This window comes from Epinephelus fuscoguttatus, linkage group LG6 (assembly GCF_011397635.1).
Source record: "Epinephelus fuscoguttatus linkage group LG6, E.fuscoguttatus.final_Chr_v1".
In the NCBI taxonomy this organism is placed as follows: Eukaryota; Metazoa; Chordata; class Actinopteri; order Perciformes; family Serranidae; genus Epinephelus; species Epinephelus fuscoguttatus.
The window spans coordinates 4,620,713-4,642,017 of NC_064757.1; the positions used below are offsets into that span (position 1 = coordinate 4,620,713).

The following is a 21,305-nucleotide window of genomic DNA, read 5'->3' on the forward strand; positions in this document are numbered from 1 at the left end:
AATGTCTTGGTCACTTTCTCTTTTGAGAGAAAAAAACACTTCAGTTTAAGACGGGACTGTCAACTCACAGGAAAATAAAAAGTGAACAAAGAGCAAAACCAAAGGCAATATCAAGAGAATCAGTTCCACAACAGTAGCAATTTGACCTCAACATAAAGCAGAGAACTTTTTCAGTTGAAATGTATCTTCATCTTGCAGTAAGATATTCACTTCACAACATAAATATACTGTACAGAGTGATAACACACAGCTACTGTGTGTGTGTGTGTGTGTGTGTGTGTGTGTGTGTGTGTGTGTGTGTGTGTGTGTGTGTGTGTGTGTGTGTGTGTTTTCAGGCAGACATTAAGTTAAGGCAGGCGGAGTGATTGTCTACGACACCTTGAAATGGACAAACAAGGAATGATTTTCAAAGTCCACAGTGATCAAGTTGAGCTGCACAATATTACAAACACTGCCTTGACTGTGTCTTTGTTTTTCACTTGGTCTTGGTGACAGTGAATATCAGTTACATTGTCATCATTGTTGAGAGTCATGTGCGTGTCACTTTTCATAAATCTGGGGACAAAATATGTGTTACTTTTCAACATCGTAAGTGCCACAGATAAACCACTGACTGCTACAAATACACAGTGCAGTGTGGGTTTCTGATACTATGTGCGGAGCCGATAAGGCCTGTAGTGTTGTCCACTGGCTGTCTGATAAGATACTTTGTTTAAAATGCATACAATATGCAGAAATATGTAAGATATTCTTATCAGTAGAGATTAGTGACCCACAATGGTTACATTCGTCAACCTAACAAGGAAAAAAATGTGTGTATTAATACATGTATTAAACATTAGCTTGTGGTTTTATTTAATTATTTATATGGGACATACATTGATCAAGTAATAAAGAAAGCATCATATGTATTAAGTACTGTCTCTCCTAGACTGGTTCCAGAACACTGAATTGCAGTACTCATTTAAAGTGATTCAGGAACCAGTTGCAGAAAGCACCTTAAGTTTTCTCCTTAAGTATGACGCTGTTGACATCCTATGACACTGCAACCAATGCCAGCATGTCAATAAAAGCATGTGGTTAGGTTTAGGCAACAATATAGCCCCTTTTCCACCGCAGGAGCTTTTATCATTTACCTGGTACATTTTAAAACCTCGGCGCGTTTCCACCAAAATTACCCAGGTAAAAAACTTTCCCTCAATCCCAAACTTTACCTGAAAAAAGCACCTAGGACTTCTCAGATTCCCCAGAATTCTTGAGGGGCGGGGCTATGTGCTGAACAACGCTGATTGGTGGAACACACACTTGCAGCGTTCCACACCTCCGTGCCAGTGTGGCTGTAGGCCCAGGACTAAATTTCAAAGGCCGTAGTGATAAGCACGAACGGTACCAGTTCTTTTATCGGTACCTTTACACATTTTGGTTTAATTCATTGTCATCCTGCAGCCTCTTCTCTGCCCTCTGTGCTGGCGCTGAACTCCTCCACATCCACACACATCCACACACATTACACACACACACACACGCACACGCACACGCGCATGCGCGCGTGCCAACACGTAATCTATGAACAGCCAAGCCCCCCTGGTGGAAACAAAGTGAAGCTAACTCGAAAATGACTCGAGTTGATGGCAGCTACAATCGTTACTGTAAGTGCAATTAAACCTTAGCGAGTAAGAAGCCAATAATTTATCAATACATGTGTTCAGCAACAGGGCTGTTTCAAGACCCTCTGAGGGCCCCAGGCAAGAGGCACCTTGGAGGCTGCAGGATTCGCCTTTCATTTCTGCTGCTGGTTGAAATCTGTACTCACACAGCGCGCTCCTGAATGATTTGTTTTGATTGCACAAAACTAATTTTAGTTGCAAATGCGAGTAAAATGCTGGCACTGTAGAGCTCTGTGGAAAACAAATCACTGTAGCATATATAAACAAATCTAACCTACAAGTAAAAAGAAATAAATAATAACTTTCACTGCTCAAAGATACTAAATAGCTCAATAGCTAATAGCTAATACCTGAAATGTCACTGTATACAAACTACTGCAGCAGCATAGTGAATGCCAGGTGGCCAGCGCATGCCGTTATTGAACAGCGCATGGACACTCACCCTCTTGCGATTGGACTTTGAACTTATCCCACAGTAGTGGTACTGTGAGGTACCATAGTACTATGGTACTCCAACAATGGTAGAGTGGGTGGCAACCAATCATGCGGGACATGGTCTCAATTTGCGTGACGCATGAAAAGAGACAGAAATGCTGTGCAGTCCCGCACAGTGCGGGATGTCTGGTCACCTTACTTCCACTGCCACTGGCAAGCAGCAGCTAGTAGGGGGCCCCATTAAGGGAGATTCCAACATGTTGTGGTTGTTGCAGTGTCTATAGGGGTTCCATCATATTGTCATTGATATGGACCAATGTCAGCCGTCTCTGGGGGCCCCCTTCCAGCTCGTGCCTGTCCAGTTGCGATGGCCCTGTTCAGCAAGAACATGTAAACATGCAGACAGTCATATTCAATATGCTCTGTCCACAGTCTGTCATCCACCATAGAGCTTAGATTCTCTGCCCGAGCCCGAACCCGACCCGGACCTGACCAGGACCCAGCCATAATTTCCCGCGACTATCCTCGGGCTTGGACGGGTCAGGCTCCTCATAATAGACCTAGGATGGAACCAACTACTTATCACACCCTTGACGGCGCCACTGGCCGCGCACATGTGAGTGATCTACGGTGACAACGTGTGTGTCAGCTTTGTCAAGTGTACCAAGTGCAACGCGATGCTGGTATATGACAGCAAAAAGACGGGAACCTCGACACTTCAGAGGCACACGACGAAGGCTTGCCATGGAAAGAAAGACGAGAGTCAGCCTTCAATGTCCACGTTCATATCCTTAAAAAAAAGTTGGATTTAAACCGGGCTCAGGCTCATAATTACAGTTAAAGGGACAGGACAGGCCTGGCTCGGACAGAACATGCACAGGCTTGGGTGGGGTCGGGCTGAATTTTTTGGGCCCGATCTAAGCTCTAATCCACCAACACTTACGTTATGTCTTACACAAGGACATCACGCTAGTTCGGCTGATAGCGAATTGTTACTAATAAGCTAAAATGACAGATGTCTGTATGTTGACTAACTTAGTTTGACACTTATCTTAAAATACTTTTAAACTTAGCTGCTGGCTGAGACAAACAGCCCCTCCTCTCTCTCCCAGCACTAATGTTACCATGTTACCAGCCAACAAACTGGCGAAGCAACATACAGGGCACATGCCAAATCATCTATGTCATCAGACTGATTTGAATAAGTCTTTGAGGTGTGGTGGAGACGCAAACCGCACAGATTACCAGGAATTCTTTTACCCAGTTAAATAAATTCCTGGAAATAAAAGTTCCTGGAAATGTTGATGGAAAAGGGGCTAAAAGCACATGTTTAGGTTTAGACATATGGTGTGGCTCTACATTTATACTGGAAGTGTACAGTGGGCTCCCAGTTGAAAGTCTAGGTTTGTTGTCTCCTAACACCATGAAAGGTGACTTTTGGCTTCAGGTGTCTGACACTGAAATCACTGACAAAGTGGTGGTATTCAACAACTTCAGAATGAGAATGGGCTGTTTATTGCCATAAACTCAGCCATGTTGCAGTTAAGATTAAGAGGTACCATATGTTTTTTTTTCCCCCTTACTTTGGTTGCTAAGGTCTTTTGTGCAATGGCTTAGAGATTCCTTGAGTATAAGACCAAGATAAGGAAAAAACCTTAAATACTTACATTTGAAGGAAACCTCAAGGAGAACATTAAAGGGTGTATGGTGGAAGTGATTTCATTGTAAGGAAACCTTAAGTCAGACTTAAAATCCTAAGTTAAGGTGTTTTGTGCAACCAGCCCCAGTGCTCATTGACAGCTAATTCCACCATTTTGAGGAACAACTTCAACCATAAGGTGGGATGATTACTTTTTCAGTATTTAACCAAAATCCACATCTCCTAACCTGAGCCAAATATAGGCCCCATAGGCGATTTCAGTTGGAACACAATCCCCTTGTAAGAAAAATTTGCAAAATACTTCACTCTTGTTAAGCTGTCATCCCTCTCCTCCAGGTCCGGGCCCAGATGCCAACCCAGATCTCTAAACAATAAATTGTGAAGAATCAATAAATTTTAATGGAGTGTTTCTATTTTAGCTGGTATAGAGTTCATAGCACTGGTTGAGCTACCAGCAAACTCACAGTCCAGTTGCATACAAATAATACAAATAATCTCACATGATGCTACTCAGCCAATCAAATCTGTGCATTCCAATAAACATTGCAAGTGAATGAGATACACACACGGGGGAGATGTGATGGAAACAACAGTCAGAGAAATGAGAGAGTCAGAAAAAAATAATTTCACATGTTCTACGGAGAGAAAATAAGATAGAAATTAGCAATTTTTAATCAAGAATGGACAGATGAGAAGCTCAAAACCAGTCTGCCTCATCCTATGCTCTGAGACCATGGCAATTATTAGGGCACAGAAAATCAAATATTTTATACTATATTCTATCAATAATTTGTCACATGAAATCATACAAGGTACAACTCCAGTGAACCATCCGTCCCATCCGTAAAAATTAACAAATGAGTATGAGTCTAACCATACATATGACTCTGGACGCAATATTCTGCGCTTTGTATAAATGCAGGTCTTTGGAGACAAGGTCAAATCAGCACATTAAAACTATAAGCACTAATGCTGATCTTGGAGGAGAGGCTGTCTGTACTGGCTCTTATTTGTATCCAAATGAAATGAAATGTCCATGACCTCTGAACACTGCATTAAGTGGTGGCAGCACGGTTAAGTTTAGGCAACAAAACTACTTTTTAAGGTTTTGAAAAAGATTTTGTTTTTGGTTAAAGCAACTATGTTTGTAACATACAGGACATAATGTAAGAGACATAAGTATGTTAAGTTAAATGAAGTCCGCGTTGACTTTTAGTTTCACATGGACCACAGACAGCAGTCTCTCACTTAAAAATCCAGCCTCCTCCCTACGCAGATGTTCTTCCTCTTTATACTACTTATGAGGTTGTATGATTAGCCACTGCCCAACGTGTGACAATGTTGAACCAGAGGATTAGAGTGTCCACTATGAGAAATGATCCTTTTGCCTTTCTAACTGCACTGTTTCCATCCCTGGACAATGAAATTCAAGGGAGTGAAATTCTAAGTACGATGGGTGGGAGGGGTGGAGGATGGGTCCAATAACCACCAACTTTCACCCAGGAGGGTGGTGTTTGCTTCCCGTTAGATTGTAAAGCCAAATCCTGTTCTTTTTTTCATGCTTTTGTTGCCTAAACTCAATCCTGTGCGTGTGTTGGCTAAACGTGACCACTTGCATTTGTTGTTGAAGGAAAAAATGTCAATGCGGGAGTAAAGCAGCGAGCAGTCCTCTTAAGGAGGCAAGTTGGGGTGGTGGATGGGTCACAAAAAACAAGACTTTCCCCCCAGGAGACTGGTGTTCAGAATTGTGTGAATTTATTTTAAGGTACATGGTCACCATGTTTCTTTTCTTAAATCTAAGAACTGACAGGCTCAATCCAAGTACTTTACTTGCCTAAACTTAATCTATCTAACTTTACATTAAGTACGTAGCCTAACTTTATGTTAAGTACGTTACATCAGTCAAGGGTCACTAATTCGTAAGATGTCACACAAACTGTTGCATGAGGTTGTGGTCATTTCATATATTTCTGTGAGAACAGGTTATGTTTTGGCCACCAACATATTCTACACCTGATCAGTTCACAGCAATACAGTTGAGTAAAAACATCAACTGCAGACCCAGTTTACTAAAGACAAGTGACACGTGAAACTCAGATCATCCTCCAGTCTGTTAAAGTGGCAAACAGCCAACCACATTTGTTTATGGCACACCAGTTTATATTTAACATGCACTTCAGTGATGCTGTGAATTAAACAGACTGTGTGTTATATACAGCTGTTGTGTTCTCTATTGCTGGTCAACATTAATAACAACATGAAGTAGTAGGAGTTCAGTAGGCACCCAGTGTGTTTCAGTGTTGGTTTAACAAGGAATACTGAGAGAGAGGGTTTGAGACTGACAGCCACAGACAGGGTAGGGAAGTTATTGAGTATTGAGAGGCAGAATAACATATTGTTGTTGGGTTCTTTTTGTGAGATTTGTTGACAATAAGAAAAAAATGAGCATTAACATTTTATAGATAATGTATAAGTTATTTTCATTGTGGATACTAAAAAAAATTGGTAAATTGGTACAGCTGCTTCAGTGCAAACCATATCAGTATCAGCACACAGATCAGTCGATCTCTAGTCCACATACTGTGCAGTGTGTTGAAAAGTGACACAAACATGAGTGTGAACACCACACCTTCATTTTTTGAAGATCTATTGTTTCTTGGGGCATTGACCAACAAACAAATTAAATTTTACAAAGAAACTTGAAACCAAATGTTGCCAGATGCATCTTTTCCCTCCCTGTGTTGTCTCTCTCTGGCTCCTCAGTAAAAAACTGAAGGGCAATTATGACGCTTTGCTTTTGCTATTCGCATCTTTACTTAAAGAAAGAAAAATGCTGTCTTTGTCATTCCTCTTACTGTCATTTATATGTCTTTTCTATCTCCTCTTACTGCACCTCTCTGCTCTGGCTTTCTTTAGTTTTCAGTTTTTCTCTCTATTTCATTCACTTTTTTAAAATCTGCCTCTCTCTTTGTCTCTGTCCTTATCCATCTTTCTCTCCCTTGTATTTTCTTTTTCTTGGTAAGAGCAATGAATAACTGAATGTGTTGTTCTTAACATGTCTGGCTTTGATATATAAATATATTAACATCTAAATAGATTAAAACAAAACTATATTGAACCCCATAGAGCTTTCATATTTAGTTTTTTTTTTTTTTTAAACATTGGTGGCAAAAAGAACAAATGTAGAGATATGGGCAGAAGTGATAGTCTATTCTAACGAGACCACAGTGTGTCATGTTATCCTAAAGTCTGTCTTAAAGGAATAATTCATTTTTTATAGTAGGGATGTGTGACTAATCAATCTATAAACAGTGTATGACATACAGTAGATGTCAGTCAGTACACCCCCAGTTTGGAGAAGCAGGCAGCAGTCTAACATGTAAGCTAAGCAATCTACTACTGGGGTCAGCGACAAAATATATCTTAGCCACCTAAAAAAAAAATCAATGTTAGTTTAAGTGTACAATATATTGACAGTATTTTCACTGTTTCACCCTAATGTCAAACAGCGATTTCCAACGGGAAAATGCTGCACAGGAGCTGCTGGTCTACTGCTGCTGGTTAGTTAGTTAGTGTTAATGTGTGACTCTGGTTAAGTTCGCATTCACTAAAGTCACCAACAACCAACGACTTTCACCCAGAAGACTGGTGCTCATTTCCTATATGATTGTAAAGCCAAACCCTTTTCTTTTTCTTAAACCCAAACACATACTTTTGTTGCCTAAACCCAATCATATACGGGTGTTAGCTAAACATAACCACATGCGTTTGTTATTTAAGAAAAAAAAAAAAACTCAATTTGACGTGTTTTACCGATGTAGTTTGATTAATTTTTGAAAGACACTGTATGCAAACCGTACATTTCCTGTGAAAATGGAAGTGTATTTTGAAAACAAGGTAAGGAAAGGTAAAGCAGTGAAACTATTCTTAATATAGCATACACTTAAACTGATATTGATTCTTTTAGGTGGCTATAATACATCTTGTTGCTGATCCCTCCACAGCAGTACATTGCCTAGCTTTCATGTCAGACTCCATCATGCTTCTCCAACCTGGGGGTGTGCTGACTGACATCTACTGTTTGTAAGACACTGACTATGTATCCCATACAACCCAACTTCAAAAAATCCAAACTATCCCTTTAAATCTAAAAATTAATAATAATGATCTAAGAACAGTGTTGGTGAACTTGAAATCATAAAGTTGCATCTGATATTTGGGTCCAAAATGACTGACTTAACACTTAAATTCAGTTTCTGAAAAAAAGCTACAAAATCTGTTGGAAAAAGTGTACATTAGCTCACCCAATTCCTAAAGTGGCATTGGAAACAGTTTTACAGTGATATCAGAACAATATTTAGATGCAGATGTTTCAAAAAGATGCAGGCAGCAGCTATTGACAAATATCTTAACAGTCATTTTGACACCATGTTTTTTATGACTGTGCAGCACTGATGCAGGCTGAAGCTTCTTCCTCTGAGTCTAAATGTTTGCTGGGCAGTTCTGTGGGATGTAGAAAATCTTTTTGGTGATGTTGGATTCATGTGTAGTTTGGTCCAATAGAATATAATGCAACTCTACAGGCAAATCTAGTTGTGAAAACAGGGTAGAAAATCTAGTTTTTAAAGGTCACATTAATGTAGCTCTGCAGGATATGAAAACATTAACATTCAAAATGTTCAAACTACCTTGAGTACAGATGTAGCTTTATAATTCCAAACTCTAAAGAACATTTTCTCCTCTCTAACTCAAACAAAAGCCCTCACAAGGATGACCCAATATGAACCTGTCTATCTTCATTTGGTTGTTTTCATCTCACTCACACTTTCCCTCCCACACACACAGTCTCACCTAGAGCAACACACGTGGATCCCTCACACACAGGCTCGCTTGGCGTGCAGCATCTCAATGAGCAGGTTGTTGCAGGGCACCTCTCCGCTCAGATGCATGTAGCACAGGTAGTCTTCAGCCTGCGTGCTGAGGGAGCGCAGCTCCGGCAGCCGCACCACCAGCTGGCTGAACTTCTCCTGGAACTGAGGGTAGGTGGATAGAGTGTACTCCAGGAGAGCCCCGTTCACCTGCTCCTGGACGCCCTCCACAAATGCCTGGTCCTCCAGCAGCTTCACATCTGCACAAATGCAGGGAACGAATACAGAACATGACTCAGTGAGGGAAAAAATGAATCTGGTGACATGTGGCAAAGTCAGGATGTGGATGCAGTTTTATAAATCATTACTGACCGGCCTGTACACTAGCTCAACACTTTGTATACGCTTTGTTTTTTACTTAAAGGGTGACCTCATCAGTTTTCAACCTGGACTCTACTTTCCCATTTTTTTCTGTCTACGTGACCAATGAGAACAACAATTTATGAAACTGCCCCAGTATTGAGAGAGACCACTGCAACCAGCAGCAGGGAAACAGATTGCAATAAAACCACAAGGGCATTTGAGCTCTGTCAAAGAACGTCCACTAAAAGCATTTGTTTTTGCCACTGACAGGCTTAGATTGTTATTATAGGTGCCTGGCAACATTGTGGAAAGGATCTCTACAGAGACAGACCTTTTTGTTAAGGTGTAAGATACTTTCTGTTTAACCAGAAACAGCCTCTAAATTGCTATTGCCTAACACACCAGACTCCATTTAAATAAATTGTAATTTTAGTGTCTATAGAGTCAGCATGTTTCACATCTAACTGCGAGAATTAAGGGTTTATTTCAACCAAACCAGAGTTGGTGATTGTTGGAACCAAGATGGCTCTTGTTAGTTTAATTTTGTTTCTGTCAAATTTGACTGAAATTTATTTTACTATGAAAAAATTATAGCTTATTCGAATGGAGTCTGGCCTGTTTGATGCTCGCAATTTTGGGGATGTTTCTAATTAAGTCTTACTCTAAAAGGTCTATCTGTAGAGATTCTTTTCATAATGTTGTCACAAGCTTATGATAAGAATCTCAGCCTGTCAGAGGCAAAAACAAACACTCTGAGCTGACTTACATTGACGTTGCAAAAATGCACTGAGTGGTTACCTGTTTCGTGGCTGCCAGCTACAGCAGTTTCAATCATTACTGGACCAATTTCAAAAAATGTTGCCATCATTAGTTACTTAGACATAAAAACATGGAAAAATACAACTCTTTCTCACTCCGAATGTCATTGACTACCGGCGCTGGTCAGTGACTTCAAGCATCAGACGCTGACAAAAAAGGTGTCCTTTCACACTGGCATTATGCTCAGTCAGTCACTGTTATTGTTTAATGGTGCCCAGCAACATTGTGGTGAACATGGCGGAACAACAACAAAAGTTTCAGGGAGTGGAAATCCAGGCAGAGCTGGTGGGAGGGGTGGTGGATGGGTTCAACAACCACAAACTTTTACCCAGGAGGCCAGTGTTCACTTCCCATATGATTGTAAAGCCAAACCCTGCTCCACTGTCCTAAACCCAACCACGGCTGGCTAAACGATGAAAACAGACAATGCATGTAACAGGCTGAAGTGTCCCAGAACATCAACAACCAACATGCCCAGGGTATTTTGCATGTCATGTCTCGACATGGAAAGTCTGTGACCAAATGTCGATATGTGACAAGATCTGAGTGAGAAGCCATTAACATAAATTTGTTCAATTTTGGGGACTTTTGGAGTAGTTCAAAATTAAAATTGTGAACTATGAATGTGAACCAGTTAATTTAAATCTGTGTGAACTGAACTTTGCACTAGCTCTTGTGAAGTGTGAATGTTTACTACCAAGTAGGTCTGTACATTTAAGGAATCTGACTTGGTGGTTTGGTGCATGACAATAAACAGTATGGGATATAATACAAAATAAAAATAGGATAATTTTCAAGAGAATGTGAAAAAAAATAAGAATATGTAATTGCCTTCACCAAGGAGGTAATATTCTCAATTTGGTTTGTTTGTTTCTTGGTCTATTTGTTTGTTTGTCAGCATGATTTAGGGAAAAACTGCCAGCCCAATTTTCATGAACGTTGGTGGAGAGGCGTAACATGGGCTAAGGTAGAACCCATTACATTTTGGAGTGAATCATGGGGTGAATACATGATTTAGTTTTCACTTTTGTGTACATTGACAGATAGGGTGTTTGGCCTTGGCAGAGGTCTGCATTCTCTGAGAGCCCTTGTAGTTAGGTGTCAGTTTTTAAAGTGCACAGTTGTGCAGGAATGTGCAAACTATTGTCCAGGGAAAGTCCTACAAAGGGCGAGACTGTAGCTGGCCTTATCTGCTATGATGAGTGTCCTCACCTTGGCAGCTTGTTTGGTGATTTTGCTATGGTTCAAATTTTAGTGAGTTATGTATGAGTTATGCATACTAGCAAGGTTCCTTTGTGTTGTATAAGGACAATTTGTCCAACAAGTTTCTGAGTTCAAGGAAATCTATTTGTGTGGTGTTAAATGTTTTTGTTGTGTAATTTCAGTTTGTAGTCTTTGGTAGCTGAGGTTTTGTTTTCAGATAACGTGTTATGTCACTTTGAGAATACTTAATACTGCTTTGGTCAGATACTTATGGGGCATATACTAGCACTCTAGCTGTGATTACTGGCAATGTAAAGTGTTATGTCAGAGTTGCTTTTGTTGAAGTTCTTTGTGCCTGCAGACAGGGTCTTAGGAGACCAAGTTTGGACACTTGAAATTTTTCCTGTGTCCGTGGTACGGCAGCATGTGTAGAAAACCTTTTGGTAAATCCTTTAGGGGAGCTGCTTTAATCTTGCCGAGAATCAGCTGTTGAATCACTTTTAGTTTGGAGCTAATTCTCAGAGGATGTGATTGATTCGAATCGAATCATGATACTTCTCAATACCTCAGTACTTCTCTAAGATGTAGATTTGTTGGGCAGTTTCTGTTCTCCTGTTCCAGTTGAGAAATTGTTTACGTCTTGTGCTTCTGCCGTAACAAAGCCTATAAGTGTCCATATTTGTCAACCCGTTATCATTCCAAGGTTATCAGACACCAGACCATTCTTATTCCAAAGTCGTCAAATACCACTACTTTGTCAGTGATTTTGGTGTCGGACAATGGCACCAAAAGCCACCTTTTGCAGCGGTATGATATGCTGCCGGGTGGCATCATTTTGTAACACAGCCAGACAGAACCTTTTGCAGTGTTATGATACACCGCCAGCTGGCCAGACTGCACCATTCATAATGCAGGCGGATGGCACCTGTTGCGGCAGTATGATACACTGCTAGCAGGTATCAGCCTGAAACAATGTCTGTAATGACATCATATAAGGAACTAGAACGTCCTAGAAAGGGTGGGGAGGGGTGGTAGATGAGTCCAACAAACATTTCACCCTGGAGGCTATTCTTTGCTTCCCGTATGAATGTAGACCCAAACCAAGATGTTTTTTTCTAAACCTAACTATGTGTTTTTGTTGACATCCCAGCATTCATTGTTCATTGTTCCTCCTGGAACATAAACAGCAGACACAAAAGGATACCTGGCATGTAATATGTTGACTTGAGAGTCCACTGACAAAGCAGTGATATGTGATGACTTGGGATGAGAGCATGTTGCAAATACCAAGGCTTTGTCCTGCCCATTGGCATCTGATACAGACATAAGGCACCCATTAGTGTCTCTATGAGATGCACCAGGCTTTCAGCTTACTCCAATGTAAAAGCATCTGCAGCAATTTTAGATGTTTGGAGCGACTAACATAGTATAAAGAGTAAGAAAGCGAGAAGAAATAAAACAGTTTGAAAGTTGAATATAAACCATTCATGTATGATATGAATGCCAGCTACTAGGTTTTATTTGTATGCTGTATCTATACTTTAGGTATGAAATAAGGTGAGTACATGGAGTGTGGGTGGCAGTATGTGTGTGTGTGTGTGTGTGTCTCTGTGTCTGTGTGTGTGTGTCTGTCTGTGTGTATGTGTGTGTGTGTGTGTGTGTGTGTCTGTGTTAGAGAGAGAGAGAGAGAGAGAGAGAGAGAGAGACAATAGCCAAGCCCTCCGGTGGACCGGCATTCAGCATCAGCTGAGCCCATCTTGGAGAATCCATTCACACAGTAATTAAATGTTTTGAATCAATGTTCTGAATCATCTTTTCAAACTGCTTAAGGGCAATTAAATTACCCCCGACAAACCTGACTCTGAAGATGAGGGAGAGCGAGAGCGAGAGCAAAGAAGCCACAGGCAAAGACAGCAAATATTTTCTGTCTATGACAAGTGCTCTTCCCATTCAAAAGCTCTTTGTTCCCAGCTTGCCAGCGCTAAACAGCAAACACTTCTGAGAATCTGGGCAAGCCACATCTATGCTCTCTCCATCTGCACAAGCCGCTACATGAATGTTGGTCCTGCCATCGAATGATAGACCCATCCATTACGTTTCTTTTGAATGCCATTAGTGGACAATGGAGCAGGATGTCTTTGTTAATATTGGCTTTTGTCAACCCTAGAAATTTAATTAAGTGAATTTATCGTAGGGAAAAAGGCCAGTTTGGAAAACGCTTGTAACCTTACAGATAAATAGGTATTGCAGATAATCTGCAATTATAACATTTTTTTTCATTAAAATGTCAGCATTGCTATTCAAATTCCACCAAAGCACAGTATCAGTATGGCCCTGCAGCCCCAACAAGTTGATAGATTTTTACATCAAAACCTACCATTCTTCTGAAAAAAAAACAAAAAAACAATCTACAACCTACACCTGTAAGCTCAGGCCTGAGATAAGAAACACATTTATCAGCAGATAGATCAAACCAGGATAAATCGCCCTTATTTGTGCTTATATTGATGTTTAAAGGAAGAGACTCTACACTGTATATGAACTACTGTATGAATACTGTTGTTCCTGTTTAAGCTGTTTCAGCCTGCCAAACCGAATATCACATTATGGTAATCCTCACGGTAAGTCAGATATCAGCTATGACGGTAGCATCTCTTCTCTCAAAATATAATTTGTTGGACTTACTGGGGTTGAACAGGAGGAGGAATTTGAGACAAGCAATCTCCCTGCGGTCCAGCTGCAGCGCCCGAAGCCTCGCTGCCAGCTCCTGACCTCTCTGGACCAGACTGGACAGAGTCGCCTCAGCTTGGGACAGGATGAATGACAGCTCGACCTAAAAACACAGGCTACTGGTTATATTCTTAGTCCCTTATATCTATGAGACTTAGCAAGGTCAGTGAGGCACGTTACCATTCAAACCCCAACCTTGGCCTTTTTGGAGGACTTAATTTTTTTCTGTATTTTGAGTAATATAGTTGGGGAAATTAAATGTATCACTCAACTTTAGTTTTGTAGTGTTGGGTTTTTTTTCAAAATTCATATGTAGCAATCCTATTGTCTGAGCAACGTAGTTGCCAGAGAGAACGCTGGCATTGTATGTTTCTGCAAACCACAGATATGTTGCATTTTTACTTATGTGGCAGATTTTGGCTTGCAATACCTGGTTTTGGGGGTATAATCCCAACTGGAAACACAGCAAATTCTCAGTAAATAACCCTTTTTGTGGCACTATCCCTGCTGGAAAAACAGGGATAGGTTACTTAAAAAACATCAATTTTTGGGAGCTAAAAGCCTCGGGAAACAGCAACAGGTCCCTAGAAGTCATTCTGGTTGGTGCCTAAAAAGTAGCTGGAAACACAACAATAACTCACTAAAAAATATCAAGTGCTGTTTCTTATTGGATTCAAACAGTGGCCTGCAGCAGTTGATTGGGTGCCATAACATCTGCCAACCGCTTCATTCTCCTATTACAAGTCAGCTCATATATTATGTCACTTTAGAAATGCTCATATGCTATATTTGAAACATGCAAATGTAACATATTTGAGGTTTGCAGAAATGTAAAATGCCAACATAATCTTCTGGTGACTTGGCTGCGTCTGAGGCAGTCCATAATTATAACTAAACATCAGTAGCAACCCAAACCCATCCTATAGGCAACAAAGAAAGCTGCCCACAGTGCCACACTGAGAGGGGTTGGAGCACAGGAGAGTAAGAAAAAATGCGGAAAAAAAGCCATCCAGTGCACAAAAATAAGAAGACAAGGACTGCAAATTAGCACTTACCATATTCTTCTAATGTCTGTCATTTAATATTACTTTTTATTAGTTTAGTTGTTTGTGTTTATTTCTCATCATCATCATCATTATCCTTATTATTATTATTATTATTATTATTATTATTATTAAGAAGAAGAAGAAGAAGAAGACGAAATAATAATTACATTAATAAAAACTGAAGTTACAAAATCTTAATCTGTAATGTCATAAAGTCTGAAGCTGCTCCATAGACAATGAATAGTGAAAGATGTTCTTGATGACATTGAAAGCAGCCAGGGGAACATTCTGAGTATATGGGTACATTTTCTGTTTCAGAACTGAGAACACTACATAAAGCTCATTGGGTATAAATAATTCTGTGGGTCCACAAAATCAGCATTCCACTGCTACATCTGAAATCACATACTATGCACTACATATCTAATATATGCAATGTTGTTCAACATACTTTTGTGTACATAAACAGTAGCATGTATCTGTTTGGATACAGTTCAGTCTATACAGAGAGCCAGAGAGACAAGCAGAGCCACACACACACACACACAAGCACATGGAGACAGAGCTGTACATGTGATTTAAACAGAGCAGAGGGCAGAATGAATTGCTGACTGGCACAGAGAAATGCGCTTCTGGTGTGAACGGCCATGCAACTGCTGACAGGCATATGCGCGACAGTAAACAAATTGAGGTGCCTCTGCATCTAGTGTGTACCCAGCTGAATCCTCCTGCCTATGTATATATTTCAATGTCAAGACAATACATATGTCTGTGCTGTGTTCCATACACAGGAAAAGAACATAAATCTACGTGTATATGGCATTTCAATACCACCTTCACTCTGCAGTGTATGGGGTCAATATAATTTGTTTGTATTAATGAACAATGTTATATTTTTACATAATGTTCGTTGGTCAGTATTTTAAACCTGCAACACATTATGTGATGATAATTTTACAGTAAGATAAGATAAGATAAGATACACCTTTATTGATCCCATAATTGAGAAATTCCAGTGTTACAGCAGTCAAGGAAAAAGAGTCAGATTAAAGATTTCAAAATTAGACTTAAAAAACTTAAATAACTAGGCATGCAAATAAGTACAAAAAATCCAAGAGTCGGCGATAAATAACAATAACAATAATAATAATAATGAAAATAATAGGATAGGAAGTGGATAAAATTGTAAAATTCCTCCGATTCCTCCCACTCCCTGTACAATTCGTGCAGTTTTCTAGTGCTGGTGGTGGCTTCAGGTAAGCTGTGTGATGATGCTGTCCTAAATGTGTTCATGAGGTCATCAGCAAAATCTCTTCATTAGCCTCTCTATCATCAAAACTTACATTACATTGTCAAATAATTGTCTTCAGGAACAAATGCACCTCATTTCAACCAGCTTTATGAAGACTGCCAAACCACAAAAGTATGGAAAAAACAAATCTGATTTTGTGCTTCATTCTAAGCACTTCATTGTTCTTAATTTTAAGTGTCAATGGATTCATTTGATGCACTCTACTGTTCCTTCCATTAAATAGGTATGGTCACCATGTCCAACAGAGCTACTAACGCTAAAAGAATTTCAATTTTATCTGTTTCACAAGTTGATACGCACATGCAGTTCTAGAGAAAACTTTATATAAAGCATATCTAGTTTTTGGCATTACAGGGAGAGCTCAGTTTTTCTGAATGGGGTTGTATGGAGTGCTTATCCAAATACAGTATATTAGATACTGTAGATGGTTGTCATGCCCCCAGTTTGGAGAACCCAGCTGGAGTCCAACATGGAAGCTAAGGAGTCTACTGCTGCTGAGGGGTCAGCAACAAAATGTATTTTAGGGGCAAAAAAATTGAAAAATTGCCTGCTTCTCCAAACGGGGGGCATGCTGACTAACATCTACTATATGTAATATGTAATATTCTATGGATGCAATAATGTTTTTTGTAGTCTTCTTGGTAGGTATGGGTTGTTGTTAGCAGGCCTACAGGAAATTGATTTTGGTTATTGCGCTTATGTCTAAATGGGCTTGCACAAGGAAAAGCATTTCTTAGGCAAACTTTATTAGGTTTATTATGTTTTTGTTTTTTTGCACTAAATACTAAAGCAGATGGACAAGGGGATAGGACTAGAAAAGTTTCTTATAACTTCTTCCTATCCCTTTTGGACATGATGTTTGGGTGATAAATTGACTATAGGCAGATGTACTGTTTTCCAAACTGATAAGGCTTTGTTGCCTGTTGATTACTTTTTTTTGGTTGTTGTTGCTAATATTGGTGTGTAGGCTTTATTCCTTATTCTGCCTTGATTTTGTTTTTATTTTGTTTTAACATGTTCAATAAAAATTGATTGCTTGATTGATTGATTGATTGATTGATTGATTGATTGATTGATATACATACAATCCCACTTAAAAATCCCTTTAAAAAAAACAAATAACAGATATTTTGAGTTTGGTGCAAAGTATGGACTATCAGTGGCTTCAGATATCAGCATTGCTGTTAACCTTCAAGCCTTACAAATGACTGTACATTGGCAAAAAAAAAAGAAAGAAAAAGAAATTCCAAGTCCTTCACTCAAGCAAACACAATACACGCCGGATGCCACATTGGAATTACAGTTCAAAGATTTGGAGAAGAGCCTTTCTCTGAACATATTTTGAATGAGATGCAGTGCAAGTGAATGAAGCAGACTGTGCATTGTGCTGCTGGGAAGCTGCTGTATAAGGGAGTTGTTACCTCCTGGCCGGTCACCAGCAGGATACTGTCTTCCTGTCCGTGTTGCACTTGTCTGAAAATGTGATCCAGGACCAGAAGTTCAGACCAGCAGTTATGGAGCAGCTTCATTTGATCTCCCACCTCCAGGAAACACACCACACACACACATGTACACACACACACACACACACACACACACACATGCACAGAGAGAGAGAGCGATAAAGACAAAGACAGAGAGACAAAAGACATTATCTTAATGCATGTCTACAGTCTTAGGTTCACTCTGTTCATACATACTATAGTATTTTCCTTCTCTTTGTTATTCAAACACTGATAATCCTGATCAGTATTCTTTGAAAACTGTAACAAGTCCTGATTATTCCTCTGTTACTGTCTCACACAGTCTCTGTGATCATTGTATGGAAGCAGAAATCAATGTTGTCCTTTTCAAAGTGTCTTTCAATTCTATTTTCTGTTGTTTTGTGATGTTGTGTTTATTATTGTACATGGCTAAATTCCTTTTATATATAAACTCATTTTGGCCATTAAATTTGCTTCTGATTTCAAATAAATAAACAGATGAAGTGAAAAACGGAGAGACCATAAAAAAGGAGAGCAGAGAAATTAAGTAATGCTGGGTGGCAATAAGTGCGCTGATGTTGGCTGTTTGTGATATTGCCGTGTTCCATGTTGTGTATTTACGAGAATTGTCTGAGACCTCTTCAACCTGTTCACCTCTCCCTAACCCCTCCCAACCTCTCCCAGTCACATCTGCTCTGCTCTGGGGGATGGGTGTGTTTTCAGATTGAGCCCCCACCCCATCCCCCACCCCCACATCCCTCGCTGCAAAATTGTCTGTAAAATGAAGGACACAGCAGTCAGTAATTCTGCAGCCGCAGCTGCTAATAGGCCCAGACACACATTCATCTGACACAGAGCTGACAGAATTACTGTCCATCTGAATGAAACTATATATCAGCCGCAGAGGAGAGGGTCCAATCTTGTTGGCCACGCACTCATCTGGCCTGGTGTTTGGGGGGGGATGTACAGTCATTGATAAAGGAAGGGGTTAAGGAAGCAAGAGGTCTCGGCGACCTCCTATGCTTCCTCTCCAAGAGGAGTTGGACATTGAGCTGCAACCAAAAAAATCACTCTGAAAAACCCCTCAAACATGCTGGACGTGGGGAGAAGGGCTTTATTTAATCTCCAACATGGATTTTCAGTGTTTTTGTCTGTCCATGTTAAGAGTGTGGAACTGGGTTAGACTGATATATCAGGTTATATACCTGTCAAGTAGGCCTATCATGTTCTACCTGTTAACTTTATCTCACAGCACAAAGTCAAAATCTCTTGGACTGTCATAGGAAAAAAATAGCATGGATGACAATCCTGTACCAACTGTTAAACTATTTAAATATAGTGAGGATACCTGTTGCCGTTGTTGTTATCATTGTCATTAATTGTTTTATTGTTGTTAATATTTATGTTTTGTTTTTGTTATGTTGATTTGTTATGTAGTTTGCCTGTTTTCTTGTTGTTTTCTCTTCCTATTTGCCTTGGAGTTTTAATTCTATATTTGTTTTATATTGTGATGTCATGTTTACTTGTGTGGACCACTGGAAAAGAAGCTGCTACACTTGTAGTGACTAATGGGGATCTAAATAAAATAAATAAATAAATGAATCCTGCTGTTGATCAGAGGTGGTTGTGATTGAAGCAGAGTGGAAAGAAAGTATTGCGCATTGGGAACGTTGGTCTGGAGCACTTTTTTTTAAGGTTTACAGGTTTCTTTTTTTATTTCTTATCACCCTTTTTTCCATTTGTTTGTTATGTTAATAGGTATAAGCCAATGTATACCTTTTAAAACCTTACATATATTTATGTGTGTGTGTGTGTGTGTGTGTGTGTGTGTGTGTGTGTGTGTGTGTGTGCGTGTGTGTGTATACCATGTATATACATATTCCCCAGCAGGGAACCAACTTTTCAGGTTCCGAACCAATTTATTTTGGGTCAGTTCAAAAACAGGTGCAGGGACCTGAACAGAATCAGTTCCATTTTGGTGGAAAAGGGATATTCAAGGCCTCAATATAAACCTTTGCCAACACACTGACCAAGGTATTTGGAACATATGGCACATGTATGTTGCAAAAAGAGAAGCTCCTGTAATCTTTTTAATGCCTTTATGAATTCTGGAAAAAACTTTTAAAACTTAGGTTACATGTTGAAGTTAAAGATATTACAAACACAGCTGGTTGAATCCTTCTTATATAGTCGTAATTACCATGACATCACTAATACTTTGGCACAAATATATTATATATATAATATATATTATATATATAATATATTAGTATCAACCTTTAAAAATCCATTCTGGTAAAAAACAAAATAGCAAATGTGTCTGCAACCACCATTTCAATTATATAGTATTTGGTAATGTGGCAGCAGATAATGAAGAAATGTTTGAAGATGTAAATCTGTGCATAGCTACAGAGAAGTGCTTTAAATAGACTAATAAACAAACATACATGTACTCTGGTAGCCTAAGGACAAGCTGCAGGCAGCACATAATCAGACTCAAAACAAACTGAATCTGTGCTGCGCCTCATCAACAAACCTGTGGGGTTTACTGGCAGAAATACAAGACAGGAGGACATGCAACAGTGATGTAAAATGATGGTAAAATGCTGGTAACCTCCCTGACAGTTTCCATCCAGCCAATCCACAGTTTAACTTCACTAATTCAAATAATACAACATTAGAAGGATGCTGGGAAGAACTGAATGTAACATAGTGGGCACCACAGACTTCATGTCTTAAAAGAGCAATATTTATGCATAGGCTATATATATATACATATATGTATATATATATATATATATATATATATTCCAAATAGTGCATCTCCATTTTGAAGCTCAAGTCCAGATCTGTTACATCTATTTTCAAATCCTCTCTGACATTAATTTTAAATTAAATGTGTCCTGTATACTGCCTTTAGGTGAACATTTGTGATTTTCAATGTGTGCGCTTCCTCAGCAACATCCCTACGTTTAATAGGTAAATGGAAGGTCAACACACTGCAGAACTGCAAAAAAATCAATAGCTTCCATTCTGCTCACAATTTAGCAACAATGTAGATGAACGCAGTGAGAGCAGAGCAGTGGAGAGCAAACATTTCTCCGTTATCGCCTGCATGGAATGTAATTATCCAGCCCAGGGAAACAGCTCTTTCTGTGCAAAGCTCTCTTGGCAGAACATGCACAGCTTTGTTCGCACTGTCCATGTTGGCCATCCGCTGTACACAAGAATGGTCTGACTGTCAACAGAAATATATTAGATGTTCATAACACAAGGCTCTGGGGAGTTGTTATGATGAGAAAAACTGTCATATTAGAAAAAAAGAAGTATAACTTGGAAACTGTGAATGACCATTGTCCACGATGCTCTGCCACAGCATACCTCTGTTTTACTACATATATGTATATATATGTGTATATATATGTGTGTGTATATATATATACATATATATATGTGTGTGTGTGTGTGTGTGTGTGTGTGTATAGTAGTGTACATATATATATATATATATATATATATATATATATATATATACATATATATATATATATAATTATTATTGCAATCTTTATTGCAAATGAAAAGATCACTTTATTTTGAAGTAAAAGAGATAAAAACAGAGCAGAGCATGTCCTGTCTCTGAAGGAAGATTACTTAAATTTATATTTATATTTTCTGGCATTTGACAGTGGTAACAATATTTCCTAAGCCAACATAG

At 39.3% G+C, this 21,305-nt stretch overlaps 1 protein-coding gene across 1 annotated transcript in view; it reads right to left on the reverse strand.

The window, feature by feature from the left end:
- Positions 1 to 254: 254 nt before the first annotated feature.
- The window catches only part of LOC125890250 (nuclear receptor subfamily 5 group A member 2-like), a 45,657-nt gene continuing 24,606 nt past the window's right edge, over positions 255 to 21,305 (reverse strand). The window contains exons 5-7 of the mRNA XM_049578803.1: positions 17,525 to 17,644; positions 13,701 to 13,848; positions 255 to 8,890 (exon numbers count right to left, since the gene is read on the reverse strand). Of these exons, the coding sequence (XP_049434760.1) occupies positions 8,637 to 8,890; positions 13,701 to 13,848; positions 17,525 to 17,644 (522 nt within the window). The 3' untranslated portion in view covers positions 255 to 8,636. The remainder of the gene's footprint in view (positions 8,891 to 13,700; positions 13,849 to 17,524; positions 17,645 to 21,305) is intronic.